Source organism: Caloenas nicobarica, chromosome Z (assembly GCF_036013445.1).
Source record: "Caloenas nicobarica isolate bCalNic1 chromosome Z, bCalNic1.hap1, whole genome shotgun sequence".
Taxonomy (NCBI): domain Eukaryota; kingdom Metazoa; phylum Chordata; class Aves; order Columbiformes; family Columbidae; genus Caloenas; species Caloenas nicobarica.
The window spans coordinates 107,852,433-107,872,265 of NC_088284.1; the positions used below are offsets into that span (position 1 = coordinate 107,852,433).

General features: G+C 42.4%; 1 protein-coding gene across 1 annotated transcript in view; it reads left to right on the forward strand.

Annotated features, from left to right (window-relative positions):
• Window positions 1–19,833, forward strand: part of CACHD1 (cache domain containing 1) — a 104,232-nt gene that overhangs the window by 71,667 nt on the left and 12,732 nt on the right. Inside the window, exons 8-17 of the mRNA XM_065655746.1 lie at window positions 2,193–2,342; window positions 3,418–3,651; window positions 6,039–6,188; window positions 6,735–6,858; window positions 7,331–7,448; window positions 9,192–9,360; window positions 11,311–11,453; window positions 12,059–12,240; window positions 13,870–13,980; window positions 17,940–18,062. Coding sequence (XP_065511818.1) covers window positions 2,193–2,342; window positions 3,418–3,651; window positions 6,039–6,188; window positions 6,735–6,858; window positions 7,331–7,448; window positions 9,192–9,360; window positions 11,311–11,453; window positions 12,059–12,240; window positions 13,870–13,980; window positions 17,940–18,062 — 1,504 coding nt within the window. The remainder of the gene's footprint in view (window positions 1–2,192; window positions 2,343–3,417; window positions 3,652–6,038; window positions 6,189–6,734; window positions 6,859–7,330; window positions 7,449–9,191; window positions 9,361–11,310; window positions 11,454–12,058; window positions 12,241–13,869; window positions 13,981–17,939; window positions 18,063–19,833) is intronic.

Sequence of the window (19,833 nt, forward strand, 5' to 3'; positions counted from 1 at the left end):
GATTAGAATGTTTTGTCGTTCTTCATTGATGTGAAAACACATACTTTTACTAGATTTCATACCAAACAATTAATTTTAGGGCACAAGTACAGAAAGTTAAAAGAAAAGGCAGATGCTTTGGATTTAGGTTTTCTCTAAGCATGAAAGATTTTGAAGACCTAATGTGTATGTAGTGAACTTCACAATTCATAGGGCAAGACGCAATAGGTTTGAGAAGAGGATGTTTATAGAACATGCCTCATTTTCTTGTAAATAATCTTGTTATCTTTTTAAAAAAGAAAAATAAGCCTAGAAAAAAATATCATTCATTTCACTGTTAATTTTCTAACATCCTGTTCCTGGAGAACAATGTGTGGGTGTGTCGGGGAAGTTTTTGAGATACGACCTCGCTCCCGAATTCACACTGAAGAAGTTTAGGAGGAAATGACTGGTATGAGGTGGAAGAATTGTGCCGCTGAACATGTCGGAATTTCCTGCCACCGGGTACCAACATTCCCTGAAAACACTCTGGTTGAATAGGTAGAGTGCGTATGTGTGCGTATATATATATAAAAATTAAAAATTGCAGTGTATGAATATATTATACACACACTATTGATAGGTGCAGTAATGATATACTGAATATAAGGGCCTTTTCCTGCTGTCAAAGTGTAGTGTATCAAATAGCGCAGGATGATCAGTTGTTGAATGATGAACCCTGTTCAGCACTGATCGCGGTGCAGGCTTAGGACTGGCTTATGTTAGTCCTCCTCGCAAAGCTTTTAGTCTGCAGCATCAGGCCTGCCTGCCGTATATAACAGCTGTGCAATAACCTGGGAAACACAGTAACAATTTTCCTTAAACTACAGCCAAAGCTGTATTAATACTTGGCTTGGCTTTTTTTTGTAGCTTTAAAGCTTCATTTAAAAAAAAAAAAAAGGCAGAAATTCCCCTAAAATTAACAACTCTTCTTAGCTTGTTTGTATCAAAAGCCGAGTCTGGCCAGAATTCTTTTCAAGTATGATGACAAAGCGTACAAGTAAAAGCATTCGTACCTATCGGAAAAAACCCACAGCAAAACCACAAAAAAACAGATGAGACAACAAAGACTGTATATAACCAAGTAACCTCATGTGCTTGGGATTATATGGGGTTGTGTGATCCCTACAAGTGTCTTAATTACGTGCATGAACCACTTTTAATACCGAGATACAATATGATGAAACAGGATGGCGTGTAACAATGATTTGAATTTACGTGTTCAAAGGCTTTGAGGCCGTTTACCGGGAACATGCTCAGCTTGAAAAACGTGTTCGGCTCCCTGGGAAAGGAGCCGATGAGGAACTTCGATGTGCCGCCTCACGTTTCTCAAGCGTTATTCTCCAGCCCGCGCCACACGAAGGCGTCGGGTGCTTTTCCTCCCGCCGCGTCCTCCAGCGACCGCCCTGCGAGGCCGGGACTGGACCGCAGCGGTAGTGGGTGAAAAAAGGTCTTTTTCAGGGGTTTTTGTGGGATGCCCGCCACCGCGCTGCTGCGGGGCTGATCGGATCGCACGGGCAGACGTCGCTGAAGGGAGGATGAGGAGAGTGCTGTGACCACCAGCACCAGCTGCTGCAGCTCCTGGGAAAGCCTTCCTGTGTAACCTCATCTGCGTGTTCCTGCTCCGGCAGGGGGATCGGACTGGATGAGCTTTTGAGGTCCCTTCCAATCCCTAACAATCTGTGATTCTGTGAAAGCACCGCGCGCTGTTCACATAGGAAATACCATCAGATGCAGCGCAGCTCCGCTCTGTAGAATTGCAGGACAGGAGAAGAACAGTGGGTCAGGAGACAAAACTTGCTTTTTTTTTTTTTTTTTGCTTTTGTTAAACCCTCTCCGTGGATTTAGAGTGTCCCCCACGCTCCTGCCTGCTTGCAGCCGGGCCAGAAGGTACCTATGGGGTTTGCTCAGGAGAAGCAAGCCACGGTGCTTCTGGGTGGCTGGTAGGCACCGGATCCAACAGATCTTTGTTAAACGATGTGAATAGAAGTTTACCGATGAAGGATATAATTCATGAAACTGCGGTGTGTTTATCCATCGTACATTCCTGTGAATCTCACAAATGAAGCCATTGCAGTATATGGTTGTGAGCAGATGTAGGGGCCCTTAACACGACTTCCCCGAGTTAAAAATCTGATGCACTTTCTGCTCTCTCACTATATAATTCTTTTTAGATACCGATATGGTCATAATTTATCTCTCGGCTGGGATTACATCAAAAGATTCCTCAGAAGATGATAAAAAAGCCACTCTACGTGTCATCAATGAAGAAAACAGTTTCCTCAATAACTCAGTAATGATTCTTACTTATGCGCTTATGAACGGTGAGAAACGTTTTTGTATTTCCAGTGAATGAAAATTCCCTTTCATTGTACAGCTTGTTTATTGAGCTCATCCAAATGTAATTCCACGCCTTATTGGGAGCAGTTTGTTAATGGATTTTAGCCCGTGTAATCCAGAGGCTGCATCCAGATGTTCCCTCTTTGGTGTATAAAATTATGTGCCCCCACTATATGCTTATATATCACAGTGCAGCTGCTCAGGATATAAAGTATTATTGCCTAAATTGCTTAGTGGCAACCAGACTGAATTAAATTTGATAACGATTGCAACTGTCAACCTTCCTGACACTGCCTGTGTTTCCTGGTGCAGCAAAAGGAGATATGTGACTTTTATTTCAGTCATGAGCCAATGTAATGTCAAATGTAATCTGAAGTGCTTTGATGATTTAGGACCCAACCTAGGAGTGAAGTTAAATATGAAGATCACACACACAGTAGTTTGGCATCCTGTGCTTTTTCCAACGTGGCATTTTTAATAAGAAGGCTATGTGTTGTGTTACTAAAAACTGCACACAGACTCTAGGCAAGGAAGGCAGTGTATCATTTGGCTGCAAATTTAAATACTCATTTGAGACATAATATATACAAAAGTATTAGATTTGTCAGCAGGAATTGAGCCTGAGACTTACGTAAAATGTGAAACTTTAATGTTTAACCTAAAGAACAAAGCCTGTTATCTCCAGAGGTGTATAATACACTTCTGGTCCTGTGTGTGGAGCAGCCACCGGTGGAGACCAGAGAGCTGTCCTGTGGATTTATGGGTCACCTAAGTCTTTGTTAGAAGATCTTTGTTTAAAGTGGTGATGTGAACAGCATATTGAATTTTTGCATCGTGCAGCAGCATGTGAGAGGCAATCTTACTAAATTTTGAACTAGGTAATTACTTTTCCTAAAACCATACAAGTCTTTCATCGCTTTACCTTATTGCCTGAATAGTATATTCAGTCCTACAGTACAGCATGTATCTCGTTTTGCTTTTATTGACAGCACTTTGGAGTAAGATGCAGAAGTCTCGATGGAAAATAAGCTCCTTCTATTTCTCGCGTCTCTGTTTCAGAGGGAGTGACAGGTTTGAAGGAACTGGCCTTTCTGCGAGACCTGGCAGAGCAGAACTCGGTGAAGTACGGGGTGCCGGACCGAACAGCCCTGCCCGTGGTCAAGGGGAGCATGATGGTCCTAAACCAGCTGAGTAACCTGGAGACCACAGTTGGCCGATTCTACACAAACCTCCCCAACCGAATGATCGATGAGGCGGTCTTCAGCCTGCCTTTCTCCGATGAAATGGGAGATGGTAAGTGCTCACACTGAATTTAGTTATAAAAAGGTCAGATATTAGGTTCCTTTTTGCTTACATGTACTATAGTCTTGTGAGGTGACGCTTTTAGGTGTGTTCCCAAGGCCAATGTAATATTAGCCTTTCGTGTCAGTAGGTTTATTCTCTGCAGAAGATCTAGTTATGAAAAACAGTGGTAATAAGAAAAGCAATAGATAGATTCAGACTGGGTTCTCAGGGGTGAAATTTGTTCTTACATATGTGTACAGCATCCATAATTTAATTTGTGGAGGGAAATTCTTTGTACTCGAGGGAAGCAATCTTGTCATGTTGAATTGACAGCCTCAACCACTCTGCACTGTTGCAGGGTTACTTATTTCAGTCTTTCTGTCTGTCTGGAGGTCTTACAGGTGAACTCAGGGGGTTGCACAGACCCTACAGCAGAGGAGAGAAAAAGCTGTTATCGTCTGAGCCTCCCTTCCCTGCGGGGCCACGCACATGACCGTGGAGTCAGCCTTCCTGCTGCCGTTCCCCTTTTCTCTCTTTGCACCCCGAGCCGTGGTTTTTCACAGCTGGTTTAGCACCGATTCCGTGCTGCCGGGCTGTAAGGACGGGGATGCCGGGCACTGGCAGTCAGACCTGTGTAAAGAGGAGGCTTAACAGATGGCACAAAGAGACATTATTGAATGTTGTCCAAAATTTGCTATCCTCAGCTCTTCCTTTTGCTTCAGCACTCTTGGTCTGTCCCCAGCGCTGAACGGTAGAGGAAGCCTGAGCTGGCTGGTGATCATTGAATCATTTTGGTTGGAAAAGACCTTTAAGATCAAGTCCAGCTATTAACCCAACACCGTCACTGCCCCATGTCCTGAGAACCTCATCTCCATCTGTCCAACCCCTCCAGGGATGGTGACTCCAGCACTGCCCTGGGCAGCCTGTTCCAATGCCCCACAGCCCTTTGGGGAAGAAATTGTTCCCCAGATCCAACCTCAACCTCCCCTGGCGCAACTCGAGGCTGTTTCCTGGCCCAGCCAGTCTGGAGTGAGGGATACACCGAATGTAATGGAAGCCTGGTGACAATTTTTCCATAGACTGCGAATGCATCCTGAAGAATATTTTAATGCAGCAGATGTCTGCAGTCTGGTTTTCCCATCGGTTTCTAGTTTATGCTGACGTGGTAGGAAGCTGCATGGATCTGCCCTTTTACTTTAAAACTAGATGCCACGTTACCAAACACTGCGTGTTTGATTTTCTCTCATTTCACCTCTACATCCAGTAATGTGGAGACTAGAGGTGTAGATATCGAAAGAGACTTCTGGGAGCGTACCAGCCCGTGTATAAGATGACACACATGTAGGAAGTGCAGAAATCGGTTTAGTTTGTGCACTGCAGGAGGATCCTTTGCGTGTTCTTAGTTTGGCCAGTACGTCGGAGCAGTTGAGGGTTATGCTGGAGAGTTTTCAAGGGCTGCTGAGTTCAGGTTGCACATTTGCCTTGTGTGTTGATTCCCAAAACAAAGACTATTCCTGAGCAAATCTCTTCTGAGTCAGGGTGCTTGCTGCTTTCTGCATTTCCCAACCTCAGTAATTAAACTATGTTATTAATCTCTCGCAAAGCCATGTCTGAGCATAATGGAAAATCTGAGCAACAGAAGGATTAGAAATGGTGCAATAGAGGAGGTTTGTCTTCCATAGATATTGAAGTGTACTTAAAAGCTTATACATGCAAATGAATTTTATATTGGTTTGAAGGAAAACAGTCACTGAGTTTCCAAATAGCAGTGGTGTAGAAACTAAGAGAAATAAGGTATTACCGAGAGTTCTTACCTCAGGCACAAGATGCGTCTCAAACCATTGTGCAATTATGGGTATGACTCCCAGGACAAGTGGCCATACTGGGATTTAGTTAGGCAGAGGAGGTTTAATATTCTCAATTAAATGAGCAATAATTCACCCCCGTTGTTGCTTTACAAGTACAAATTCTCTTCCTCCCTCCTCCCCCTATTTTTCAAATTGCCTTAAATGATGTTAAAGGAACAAAACACTCTCTTGGCTTTTCATGCAAATGCGTTTCTTATCTGTAAGGCATCGACTTGTAGACTGAAAAAAAAAACCCTCAAAACATTAATCGTGGTGTGTATTTTAATAAATTGATTAAATGTACCTTAGGTCACTATCAGAAATATAGACATGAACCAATTAGCGAGAGTGGCTAAAACCAGCCAGACAACAGATAAGCTGCTCAGCTTCCCTGCAGGTGTGCCAGTTTTTGTCCATATTCCAGCAAGGAATACTGTATAAAATTTAGCTGTATAACGTGTTGAAATGGCAGAGTGCATGCTCTGTTTCCTCTAAAAATAATTAACTAGGTATTATTGCTGATGGTTTTGTTATTTCTCTCATTCTAAGGCCTGATAATGACTGTAAGTAAACCGTGTTACTTTGGAAACCTGCTGCTTGGGATTGTTGGAGTAGATGTTAATCTCGCATATATCTTGGAAGACGTGACCTATTATCAAGACTCCTTGGGCTCCTACACTTTCCTCATTGATAATAAAGGTAACTTTTTGGCTCAGATAATCTCTTCTAGTCCCACTGAGGTCATTAAACCATCAAAAGGAAACTCTTAATTCTCATGTCGCTAAATAGTCTGTACGTAATGAATGGTAATATTTATTAAAAGATTAATTGCACGCTGTTTGGTTCATTTTGCCTGAGAGTTGCGGGAAACTGTAGGTGGATTCATGACTTGAAAATTCCGTGCTGGAGTTTTGATGTGGAAATGCTTACTTTTTCTTGAGATGTTCAACATGTGTAACATTGAGGTTTTCTGTAAAAACTGGTGTATATGTATGTTCAGCTCTTTTCCTCTGATCCCAACCTCTCTTTATTGCTTGGTTCTTCGAGCTGTCTTTCACTTGCGACTTATCTAGTTCTTCATTTGCAACTTCTTTGATAATATTGCTTGTTCACTGACATTTGTTAAGCCTTTGCAAAAACCGTATGGAGTTACTGTATTCTTTTTTTTTTTTCCCTATAAATATTCACCCTGGGCTCGGTTTTTATAACGTGTTCAATGTATGGATTGGTGTCTTTATTTTTTAGGATACACTCTTATGCACCCATCCCTTACCAGGCCGTACCTGCTTTCTGAACCGCCGCTCCACACAGATATCATCCATTACGAGAACATTCCGAAATTTGAGCTGGTGCGCCAGAACATCCTTAGGTGAGAAATCTGAGTTGCAGGTCTAAACATTAGCAGTCCTTAGGGCACTAGTAGTGTTTTAAGGGAATATAAGGCAAAGTTCTTTTTCCTACACTATCTGGATACTTGGATGGATTTCCTCCGCACCACAACAGTTCTGGTTTGTTTTTTCCTCCAACTTTCTTCCTTTTACCATCTGGTGTGCTCAGTGGTTTCCACAGCTGAGCCGGGGGATGCTCTTTCTAATCTCCCTCTTTTCCACCGTTTGGTCTGGGTTTTTCTTTATCCTTTGTCTAATCTGAGTGTGTGTTTTAACTCAAAGGGTGGAGGTACACAAGTGCATTTTCAGCATATATACGCTTTCTCTTCACCTGAGACAGATAACAGTCTCTTCATATTTTATGATATATTTATAAATGTACAGTAGATAGGTTTTGTTTTAGAGCTTTCTCAGTGTTTAATAAAATGCTGTATGTTTTATTTGCCAATATAGCATTCCCCTGGGCAGCCAGATCATTACGGTTCCTGTGAATTCCTCCCTGTCTTGGCATGTGAACAAACTGAGAGAAATTGGGAAAGAAGCCTACAACGTCAGCTACGCCTGGAAAATGGTAAGGACTTCGGGTGATGCTGTTGCAGGATGACTTAGAGTAAGTTCATCTATTGAAGAGTACATTAGTATCCAGAGCATATTGAAGAGTACGTTGAATATAGTGAAGTATTGCTATAGGTTGAAGTATGAAAGGTTTGAATTACTCAGAAACCGCATGACTGTGGGGTTTTTTTGTTACAGGGACGAACTGGTGAAATTGCCGTTTCAGTTTTGTTACCATGTCATCTTCAGAGACGTGTCTGTATGGACATGTCTGTGTTCTTGCTTCAGCAAGGGACTCATTTCATAAGACAGATGTAATGTACAGTCACATAGAGATTATACTCGTGCTTTCCCAATGGAAATAAATCTATCCTGGTCTGGATGTCACACTGCAAGGCAGATGACACATAAATACTTACAGAAACCACGTTTGAGTGCAGGGCTGAGGCGGTGTTCATCATGAAGTCATTCTTTTGCTTAACACTGTTATATTAGAGGTAGAGTAGTACAGTCCATTAACGAATATAATTGGGAAAATGTCAGCTTCTCGTTCTGATACTATCTTTTCTTCAGAACTATATCAGCAGCCACTAATGGTGTTTGCTGTAATTTAACACTTTTCTTGCAAACATCGGTTATATTGGAGCTTTCAGTAAAACTGAGTACGACGTGTGTGCAACAGGCTTTATTCCCAGTTGTAAGAGTTTTAAGAGAGCTTCTAGCAGCTGTCTTCCTTTCTTCAGTTTAACATATCTGAACACTAATCTTGACCCAGGGCTTAAAATGGAATGTAAAGGTCAATATAATCCAGGTGATTTTCACTGATGTCAGAAATAATTGGCTACTTTTTTGTGCCAACAAACTTAGGAGGGTACTTGTGGATCATTTCACAGTATTAAGTTAAATCCAACCAAAAAGATTAAGCTGAGCAGTTTTTAAGAGATTAAATCTGTCATTGTGTAACAGAACTTCACATGAGAGGGCGTCTGGAGCTAATTTTCTAATGTTGTAATGCTACGTTAAATATCAAACACCCTTGCAGAGCAGCTGGGTAACTCCAGGTTTTGCTAGTCTGATGTACTATAAGATACTTAAAATATACAAACCAGTAAAGCATGTGACACACAATTAAGAGTGGTAATGATAAAATCTTATTTTTGAGAGTTAATTTGTCTGCATTCTTCATAAAGGGAATACCAGTGTATTTTATCAACTCTGCACCTGAATTCTCTCCTCTGTTAATAACACTTCAAAAAGTATCCAGAAAACAGTGTTAGAAATTATTGCTAATTGAGCAACAAAATTAAGGTCTTAATATAATCTTTTTTTTCCTGAAAACTAAATATTTGTGCGTAGACTCTGGGAAAGTATTTTTTTTATACAACTCTGATCCATACGGGCTGGTTACAGACTGGAATGTGGCTGGTGGGACTGAGTCGCAGTAATCAGGGCACTGAAGACAAGTGTTTGTATCCTGCGCGGACACCAATACAGCTTGAAAATTTTATCTGCATAATTGTTCTCTCTGTTTTCTGTGGGATCAAGTCTGTGTTTCTGCATTAGCTGCTTTGGAAATGAGTTGTCTGTTTTGAGAGAGAGCGGGAATTGTGATCCTTGAGAGTACGGCAAAGCGTGGCGCCACCTTCCAGAACGGGATGGGATGAGCGGTTAAAGGAAGGAGAATGACTGCCAAATAAAAAATAAGTTCTGTAACTCCTCCACCTTTTTGTTTGTTCGATGACCTGCCTATGTCTTTCAGGTCCAGGACACGTCCTTTATTCTGTGTGTCGTGGTGATACAGCCAGAAATACCTGTTAAGCAGCTGAAGAATCTCAACACTGTCCCCAGCAGCAAGCTCCTGTATCACCGACTGGATCTGCTGGGCCAGCCCAACGCCTGCCTGCACTTCAAGCAGCTGGCGACTTTAGGTAAAGCTTTCTTGCTGTTCCTCTTGACCTCCTGCATCTTTCTGCGGAGTTGTGGCAGCTGAAAGTAAAACTGTTCTCGCGGAACGCTGGAAATACTCTCCTCTTGAGAGGCTTTTGTTTCCAAGGCTGATTTTCTAATAGCTTCTCAAGCTCTTCATTGATCACAGCTACACTGCTCAAGGGCGAGCACTTGCATGAGCGAACACAGTGGGAGAGCTCATCAAAATAAGAGAGAAATGCACCGTGAGCCTTACTCGAGTTCCTAGAGAGTGGAGTGGGGATGGGAGATGTCTCAGCAACCTTGAAACAAAGTTCTGTTCTCTTGGCTGTAAAGCAGCTTATTAACAAATAACATAAGTAGGATGAAGTCCCGGCCAGTTGTGCGGGGCTACTTTTTGCCTTATGCAAGTTTTTCACCGCCAGAAGCATTTAATACCATCGCTCATGTGAAGTCAGGAGTTATGTCTGCTGGGGGAAACTGAGAACTCCTGTGCTGTGATGGTTTCCAGACCTTCCTTACCTGCTTCAAAATTCTCGGCTCACTGACACGTTTCTGCTTTTCATAAGCTAAGTTGATTCTGTCCTACCTGACTGATTTCAGGAGTTGCTCAGACATACTGCAAAGAGGGAGAGTCTCCATGGCAGTGTAAGTTCTAGTGTGCTTGGAAAGGATAGAGAACTTAAAAAACATAATATATTCTAAGAACGTAGAGATTTTTTTATATAAGCATCGTGAGTTGCAAGCTTTCATATTTCAGTATTAGTCTTGGGGGTTTTGCTAGAATCTGTGCTGTATTGTAAGAAGTTCTGCATTAAGTGCTTTTGTTTGTAACAAGGTTGGAAGGTCTTATGGGTGGATTAGCGGCACAGTTGGGATATTTTCTTAGCTATATTGCAGTGCCACAAATAACTAAGTGAGATTAGATTGGAGGGGTTATGGAGGAACTTGACAAACCTATGGAAATTGTTTTGCCAACTGTTTAAAATATAGGGTTTTTTCTTTCTTTAATGTGGTGCCTAGTCTTCACTATCTGATATCCAGAAAGACAAGATATAAATGGAAAATATCAAAAAAACGCAGTACTAAGCTGACAAGTGGAAAAACTTCATGCAAAGTAAAAGGCAATCACATCAGAATATTGGGTCTGGGAAGCAGATGAAGTGCTCTAATAGAAGTTTGTGAGTGATGACTGCAATATATATGACTGCTGGATGTATGGTGATGTGTTTGAGAGGAACGTGAATAAAAGCAGAACACTTCACAGACTCCGGTGAATTTTTTCCTTTGGAGACCATTACACATGGGGAAATTAGGTTCCATGAGTCAAATATTCAGAAAAGGCATTATTCTCATCCTCCAGCCCTGCATCATCATCGTTTTTCTTTTTCAAAAGAAAAAGTTGGCTGGTATTGCAGTTTTGCACAAGGAAGGTTTACTTTCTAGTCTGTTCTGGAAATCACCCCAGACAGCCACACATTTATTGGTAAGCTCCCTCTCTGCGTTTGTAATTCTCTGTTTGTTCATTTTCTGTAGCTGAAAGTGCTCATTTTTGTTTTCCTCTGCTGTATCCAACCTAAACATGGATAAGTAATTTCTTTAGCATGAAGGCTAAACAGCTTCTGTAATGTTTTGAAAAGCAGTAATGCAGAGGTTGTTTAGACTTTGAGAACAAGGGCACTAAAGTTACCAAATAACCCATGGAGATCAGAGCAAGTGGACTAACTTTGTGACTTCTGTATTTTGAAGCAAGAGAGGTGCTTCATGTGCAACGTAAGTTTCGTCAGTGCCTGGGGAGGCGAGCTGTGCTGGTCAGCGCTCCATTTTGAGTGGAAAACTTCACATTTTCCACCCTTTCTTGCAGTCCGCCCGTGACCTGAAGGAGCTGTGCGCTTTGCATAGCGACACGCGCAATTCCTTGTCCGTAACGTTCTCGGATTTGCTGTTTTCAGAAAGCCCTACAGTCATGCTCTCTGCGGGCAGCTTCTCTTCTCCGTATGAACATCTCAGCCAGCCCGAGACGAAGCGGATGGTGGAGCATTACACGGCCTATCTCAGCGACAACACGCGCCTCATCGCCAACCCCGGCCTCAAGGTGCGTTCCTCGGTGCTGTCCACCCTGGGCAGCCCTGGAGACCCCGGGTTCCTCACGTCCTACACCTGCATCCGGGAGGAGAGGACCCGAAATATCCACCTCCTGATGCTCGTAGGGTTACGGAGCGGTGGTTTGGAGGGGTGTCCCCATGCTTGGAGTGGTGGCCGTGGGCTGCAGGGCCTGGAAGACTGGAGAGAAGAGGGAGAGGGTTTCCTCCCTAAGAGGGGGGAATTTGTTGATAAGCAGCTATTGAAATGAGCACTAGAAAAATTAAAGCTGCAGTAAATTCTTAGCAGGAATACCTTTGTGTTCTTAGGCATATAAATGAGAAATTTCTATTTTGTGTGCAAGCGGAGCAGTATTTATATTTACGTGAAGTAAAAAAACAAATGCTAAAAGCCGCAGAGATAACGACAACAATATTTCATTATAATAAGCTTTTCCTTTGCTTGGAATGTGCCAGATCCGTCTGGTGTGAGACGACTTTAAACAAGTAATTGAGTTTAGATGATCTCCAATGGCTCTTTAGGAAACCCCGCGAGCAGCTTATTATCTTCTCATGCAAGTCTTAGAGGAACCCTGCTAGGTCTGCCTTTGTTTTGCAGTTCTCTGTCAGAAATGAAGTAATGGCTACCAGTCACGTCACAGATGAATGGATGACACAAATGGAAATGAGTAGCCTGAACAGTTATATTGTGCGCCGTTACATAGCAACCCCCAATGGGGTGCTCCGAATTTACCCCGGTTCCCTCATGGACAAAGCATTTGATCCCACCAGGAGACAATGGTGAGTTTTAGGGTCCTGTTCTCAAAGCTTTGGATAATCTTGGAGGGCAATAAGGAAAATATTTGGTATTGATTTCATAGCCTGTTTTGTTTTTATGGCCAGCTATAAACTATTTAACTAGAAATATTTTCATCATGGGTAAAAGGCTCAGTGCTTAAATACAGCCAGTTAAAACCTATATTGTTTCTAATTTCAACCCTTTTTATTTTAAGTGATAGTTTCTGTTTCATATCCCTGCCGTGGCAGATGGGAATATAAATATTCAGAAAATGAGCATCCCCTTTAGGGATTAGCTAATTCGGGAGTGTTTTCAAGTCCCTGTGCCATTTTTGGTTGTTAATATTTTAGTCTTTTTGTTTACAGCAGATTTCCTTGACAATTTAGAGTAGGAATTTGCTGGCTCGACTGTGCGCTCTTAATTATGCACTAGCATCTGATTTGGGAAAATATTTGTGTACATTACAAATATATGTACAAATGAGGCAGGCGAGTGCTGCGGAGCGTGTTTGGACGTTTGGGCAGGATCTGCGCAGGTGCTACCGATCCCGACGCTGCCGAAGGCATGAGCCAGCACCGGGTCCCACCGCAACAGCCAAAGGGGAAGCCTCTATTTTCCCTGAAAAAATCATTGCCATAGCTACTGATGAGCTTTTCTTCAGGTTTTCTTCCTTTTTTGTTCTTATTTATGCTTTTGCTGAGAGATAAGATGATGGAATTTTGCTCTTGTTTTTTGTAGTGAGATAAACAAGGTGCATTCATGTTGTAAATGAACTGAACGCACTTTTACAATCCCTTGTTTCCATTTAAAAAAACCTCCACATTATTTTCATTATTGTTTTTGGGAGGACTTGTTTGGTTTGGTTTGGTTTGGTTTTCTCTTGCTTTTATACTTCACTGTTTTGCACAAACAGTGGCTATGAAAAAGCCTCCATATGCAGCATGCCGTAGTGTCCTTTTATTTTTTTTTTAATATATAAAGCCAAATGGCAGTGTTTTGGAAGGAAGATGCAAGCAAAGCACAAGGGAAAAAGTAGAATTCCGTCACTTCCACAGTGCAGTCCAGACTCTGGGGTTAGTACACTGGAAAACAAAGTAATAGCTTTTTCATACACAGAAGTTTTTCCAACAGTTGGAATGTCTTTCAAACTTTCATGACAGTAAGAAGATACTTGACATTGTCGACAGTAAGTTTTAAAAGCAATTGTAATTTGTAATCACTTTCTGACATCTTTCCAGATTTGCATGTGTGATTTCTGCATACGGGACGTCCTTTCTGCTGCGTTTGCCACGTAATAATTTTGCCAGTGTTTGCTTTGAGTTCGAGCCTCCGCCGGCACTAAGTCATGTGTTGTTCTGGGGAAAAATGTCTAAAATGCCATCTCATCTATCCAATGAAGAAGTAAATTGAGCTTTTTTTATGCAGTTGTATGTACTGAAGAACCATTCATTGAGCAAGTCTGGTTTAGGTCCGGGTCCTAATCACACTTAGGTACTTGTTTAGTATTAAGAAACCTTAATTTGGTAGCACATTGTTCACAGTGTGCAGAATTCGGTGTTTGTGTTTCTGAAAAATCAAAGATACTGCCTTAAAGCTTACAGTAATTATGGGTTTCTTTTGGCTGCCCTCAGGTACTTGCATGCAGTGGCTAATCCAGGACTAATTACCTTTACTGGTCCTTACTTAGACGTCGGAGGGGCAGGCTACGTCGTCACCATCAGTCACACCGTCCATTCTTCCAGGTAAATGGTGTTTTGAGGTTTGTGTCAAGTACGAATAATCTCGGTTATCCGGATGTGCTTTGGGTAGGAGAGGAATGTGCCGGGTGACTCCTATGTGTTCCAGAACTGAAAACCAAACCTGGTTTTAAAGTACTTTTGATGAAGTGTGATATAACCTTGCGTAGATTCAGTGGCAATAGTATGTCAAAACACTGAAAAATCCATGTTATATGAATAGTTTATATTCTGTAGCTTACGAATAATAACAGTATAGAGAAAAAAAGGGCTGATTGGTGAGAATTGATTCTATGAGAATGTGCTCCTGGATGAACACACGATGCGATGTCGTGTGTGCAAGACAAGGACCAAGGAAAAGGAGAGGGATCGCTTTCAGGAGGTGGTTTGGGATATGTTCCCTCTCTGCTGGTAGTCAAGTACTTTTTCCTCAAGATTGCTAATGTCTAAATTTCCTGAAGTTACTCACACTTACACTTCTGAAGCTGGGTGTACCAGGGTGATGTTTGGAAGGGAATAAGAGGTGAAAGCAGATCTACCAAACTGCAAGCAGTTCAGTCCACAAAGATGGCTTGAATTAAAGATCTGTCCATGCTCCAGACATCGGAGGAGCTCCTCGCCTGGGCTGTGTAATTCAGCACTTCTGGACAGGGGCTTTCAGGAGTGAGAAGAACTTGAGAAGCCTGTAAACCTTCAACTGCCCCTATGGGATTGCAGAAAACAAATCAGAGTGCAAACAGCAGCCTGTACCTTTGGGATCCAAACCCCATATATGTCTAAAGGACCATCATATCGTTAATATTACCTGCGGGAGAAGTGGAGTGGGTCTCTCTGTGAACATCTCATCAGTACTGGAATGACCCTTTCCTTGAGGACCAGACCTTTTTTGGTTCTGCTCCCTCCTGACCAGGCCGCCAGCCCAAGGCTGAGGTTTGATTTTGGCTATAGGCTGTTTATAGCAGCTCAGTTTATAGAACGTGTACTGAACCTTTCTATCACAAGCTCTCCCAAGTTTCAGAAATTGTAATTGCTCATTTTGTTTTGTACACGGAGTCTCTTCCAAGACTCTCACTGAGCACGTGGCTTCTGCTCACGCTCCATCTAAGAGCCCTCCAGTACAAAGGTAACTTCTAACGTTGCGCTGGCACATACAGATCACAAAGGCAACAGAGCTCAGGATGCTGCTTTTCTGCTCTTCTCAGACATCTCGGCGTTGTTTGGGGTTTCCCACCACAGGACATCTGCCTGTCTTTTTTGGCAGGAGTGTTATCGGGCTGAACGCCTGTGTGGTGCTTTTCACAGAGGAATTTACATAAGGGAAATAAGCACTTGAGTAAGAAGAGAAGTGCAATTAATCACTATTCTGATTTTTATCTAGCAAGCGATGGTTCGGTTAGCTTTAAGAACTTAAAGCTCGCGTGGGTTATTAGAACATGATTAAAGAACGGTTAAACAAAGTTTGGCAGATGTGAGTGTGATTCCTGAGTAAATATGACCTCTAAAGCTTATACTCACATGTGGTTATAATCCCCAAAGAGGTTTTAGTTAAAAAAAAAAAAAAAAAAGAGAGGGTGGGGGAGGAATCAGTAGAGTTAATGCGCACACTCGCATTAGAAACTGCTGTGTGGGTTTAAATAACAACATTAGTTTATCTGGAACTGACGCTTGTCTCTCAGTCCCATTTTATGTATCTCTTATTTCTTTTTTGGAGGCTGGGAACAGAAGATTCATGCAAGAAGCTGTTTAATACAGTGTGCGTCAGCAAACCAGAAGGATTTATTGCTTAAAAATGAAGCTAAAACATTTACTGTGTTCCTAATGGCTTTTTGTCTATTAAGACAGAGCAGTAACTTCATAGCTTGATGCCTCGTCTCATCCCGTTAAATGTGTCTGTGCTGCTTCACTGTCATCCTCTTTCCCATTCCTCCTCCATGAAATCGGTGCTGTTCAAAATAAATTAAACGCAGGTTTTTAGAATCTATATTTATAAATCTACTAACTAAATTTGACTACATCTTCAGTCTGCCTCTTTAAAAGCAAACGAACTTCAGTAAGCAGAGTTGGTTCTGTGTGGACAAGGGGTTGCCAGCAGCCTCTGCTGTGCGTAGTCCAGCTGTGCCTTTCAGTATCTTCTTTTTCTAAATGTTTTTATTCCTGTCTTCAGAGATAAAATTCTTTAGAAAAGTAAATTTTAAAGAGTAGTGAGTCAAAGGTGTCTCCTTCGCCATCAACATAAGGCCCACATGGGTGCAAAATAGCCCACCCGGCGGTTTGAGGACGAGCTGATCGGTTTGTGTCCTTGAGAGGTGACCGGGTCTGGCCGTGCCCCCTCGGTGCTGCAAGAAGCCAACTTTGAGAATTTGGGTGTTAGAAATGGGGGAGCGACAGGTTCCCTTGTCAGTCGGTCCAGCCTCAGCCTACTACACACCACTGCATCATACAATCCTTTTCATAACCTGCCCTAATAAATATTGTTTGCCTCTGTTATTAAATTAGGGGGCTTTTGTTCCAGAACCTCGCTGCTCTGATGCTCAGCTGCCCGGGGAGGATTTGCACCTTAGTTCAGAATTGTCTGGATGTTTCTCCTGAGGGGAAGGTGGGAACTTGCCAGGACAGGAAGTTTTGGAAAAATAACAACATAAGTAGAATATAATTTCTATTTGGAGCTTTCAGCACCCATTTGGTCTTAGCCAAATGTCGAGACTGTGCTTCTGCCAGGAGAGCTCTTGCAGTGGTGTCGCTGATGGTGAGGAAGGTTAAAAGTAGCCCATTTTTACCTTTATAGAGCCGTAAGAAGATGCAGTTCCATACATCAGCCCATTTTTACCTTTACAGAGCCATAGAAGATACAGTTCCATACATCAGCCCATTTTTACCTTTATAGAGCTGTAAGAAAATGTAGTTCCGTACATCAGTCTGAGACTGTTCTGTCAGTCTTTGATGTGTTGGTTGCTAAGGCAACTGTGTATATTCCCAAACCAGTGTGTAAAAATAGGAACACAAGCGCATTTTCAGCCTGGGCAAAATATTGCACTTCCCGGCAGCTCTTGCTGCCCGTGCTGGTGAGCAGCCCCAGAGACCCCCAGTCTGCCCTTCCCTAAACGTTTATTTTATGGTTGCCCTACACTGGGGGAAAATACTGAATCAGAACGTTTGTCAAGTGGTGTGGTTTTAAATCTCGCCTGGCACTCAGGAGGCAGTGTCAGCTTAATGTGAATTACTCCTGTTTAATTCCAGCTCACATGGATAACTGGCCTGTTCGTAGGATGTGATCTGAAGCATTTAACACGGTGCTCGTTAAGCAGCACCTAATTACCACCTAGTTGCCTGGTGCAAGGTAACCTCATTCATGTCTGTACCTTGGCCAGGGTTTGGTTGTTTTTTTTTTTTCCTGGCTGAAATTCCTAATCACTCCTACACTTTGGAATTTAGCGAAATATCTATGGCAGCTTTGCATTCAGCTGCCGACAGTGGGGGCTGCGCAAAGCGGAGCCGTGCAGGACGGAACCCCCCGAGGCTGCGGGAGTTCGGGTGCTGGGAACGCAGCAGCTGCGTCCTGCCGTTGTTTGGGGGCGGGGGGGAAATTTTTAATCCTAATTTCTGTAGGTGGTAGGGGTGTTTGTAAGAGCCGAGGGAGGTTCCAGGGTGTGATCCGTCCTCGCTGGGCTGTCTCCCATATCCATGGTTTGCTTGCGTAAGGTGCAATTTAACTTGAAGAGGCTTCAGGATTTGCAGCAAGTACCTAACACTGTTAAGACGCTGTTCTCTCCGTTTACAGCGGTTTTAACTTCATTTAAACACGAACAGGGTGAACTGAGCTTCAGCATGGAGGTCTGGATTTGAGCTGGGCATTTGTATGCCAGAAAAACCAGTCCCCTTTTCAAGTAGGGAACCAAGTAATTAGAATATTAATGATTAATGCCACTGTCAAAGCCTTCTTCCTTTTTTTCCTGCCCTCTTTGCAGCGCACAGATGTCTTCAGGACATTCGGTGGCAGTGATGGGCATCGACTTCACCCTTCGATACTTCTACAAAGTTCTCATGGACCTGCTGCCAGTTTGTAACCAAGACGGTGGAAACAAAATAAGGTAAAGCCGTTCCTTCCAGGCAATATACATCTAAAGCTGTTTTCTTTCCCTTTAACTAGATGACCCCGATGAACTTTTCAACTTAATTTTTTCTGGGATTCTGTTACTTTCAATGTGTGTTCTCTGATTCCCACTAAAATTTGTGCTTGTTCTTCTCATGATGATTATATGGACTTTTTTGTTATTCAAGAGCAAACTCATCAGCTGAGTGAACGGTCTGCACAAGATAACTGATTATTATTTTTGTTATATTTAGACTTCACTGAAATCCTGGGCAAAAACCCATTCTGTATTAAATGAACACACTTCCCATTCTCTTCTGTTTGTTTTCATTTTGCCTATTTAGTTACTGTGAGCATGTAATAATGACGTATTATCTGTAGTTATTTTAACTATGATTTTAAAAATATAGTTTTGTTATATTTTTCTCAGAAACACGTAGCACAGCAGTAGTCAGAAGAAGTCTGATTTCATCTGGAGTATTTAATTTTGTTTTGACCCTTGTGTATCTTAATTGTTCCTCTTTCCCCTTTTTTCAAAAATCACGTGCTAGAGGGTGGGGGCAGATTCTGTGTGGATCTGGAGTAACTCGACAACATGGTTTGGGCATTGTTGTTTCTTTGTTTGTTTTTAAACCTTAAATTTGGAAAGGGAAGTGGTTTTCTGCAATCTTCCCATTTCTCTTCTGGTTTGGTTTGGGTATTTTTTTATACATTTTATGGTGTATAAAACCCAAACCAAACATTTCTGGTTTGGCATTCCTTCCCCACCAGTTAAAAACTATTCATAATCAGTGGGGTCAGATGCTTTATTCTGTTCTTACACTCCCTAAATGATGAATTTCAAGCATATTGTTGAATGTTTGGTTAGACCATTCTAACGTAGAAGCTGGATCTAATGCTTAACAGCCCCTGTGTAAAGGCTCGCAGGTACTAAGGGTTTTTTCAGTATATGTCTCTGCTTTTTCTCTCTGCAGTCATTCTGGGGTAACCACAAGCCTACTCGTTCTCCTGTTCCCTATAGCATCTTTCAGAAAATAAAAAAAAAAAAGAAGAGAAAACGCAACATCACAATTTCTAATGCAAAACCCAGTTTGGGGCAGTAAAAAAAAACCCAAGTACAAGTTTTCATGACTCCCTTGTATACCTCAAGCGTTGCTGTCCCATCTATTCCGCGCTGATCTCTTCAAATTAAATCTGCTCTTTCCCTCCGTGAGCCGATGTAGGCAGAGCTTTAGGACACAGGCAGGGCTTTAGGACACAGGTAGAATTTTACATTGCAGATTGCCATGGGAATCGTAGACTTTAAAGCCGCCCCAAGTGTCCGCAGGGGCCCAGGCAAAGCCCCGCGGTGCCGGGGACGCGGCTGCTGCCCTGCTGAGCTCTTCGGAGCATTGTGGCCGCATTAACCTCCTCCCGTCTCCCCTCTGTGGCCACCGATTCTGCAGATCTCAGAGCCGCTTGCTCCTCCGCCTTCCCCGTCTGCGGCTATGGAAACCGGAGATGCCAAAAACATCGTGGATTAAAACCTCGCAGTTTCAAGATAGAGGCACAGATCTGACGTTATTTCCCTGAGATCACATGGGAAACTAAGGCGAAGAGGAAAGGTTGGGAAGGCTGAGAATGTAACAGGAGTGATATATCTCCCCGCTAAAATTGAATTCTGAGGCTGGAGGTTAATACAGGAGAGTGTGAAATCTCTGTTTAATTAGTAATGTAGTAGATTCATACACTGTTAAAGCTTTCCAAGTTCATTATGCTTAATTTATTTC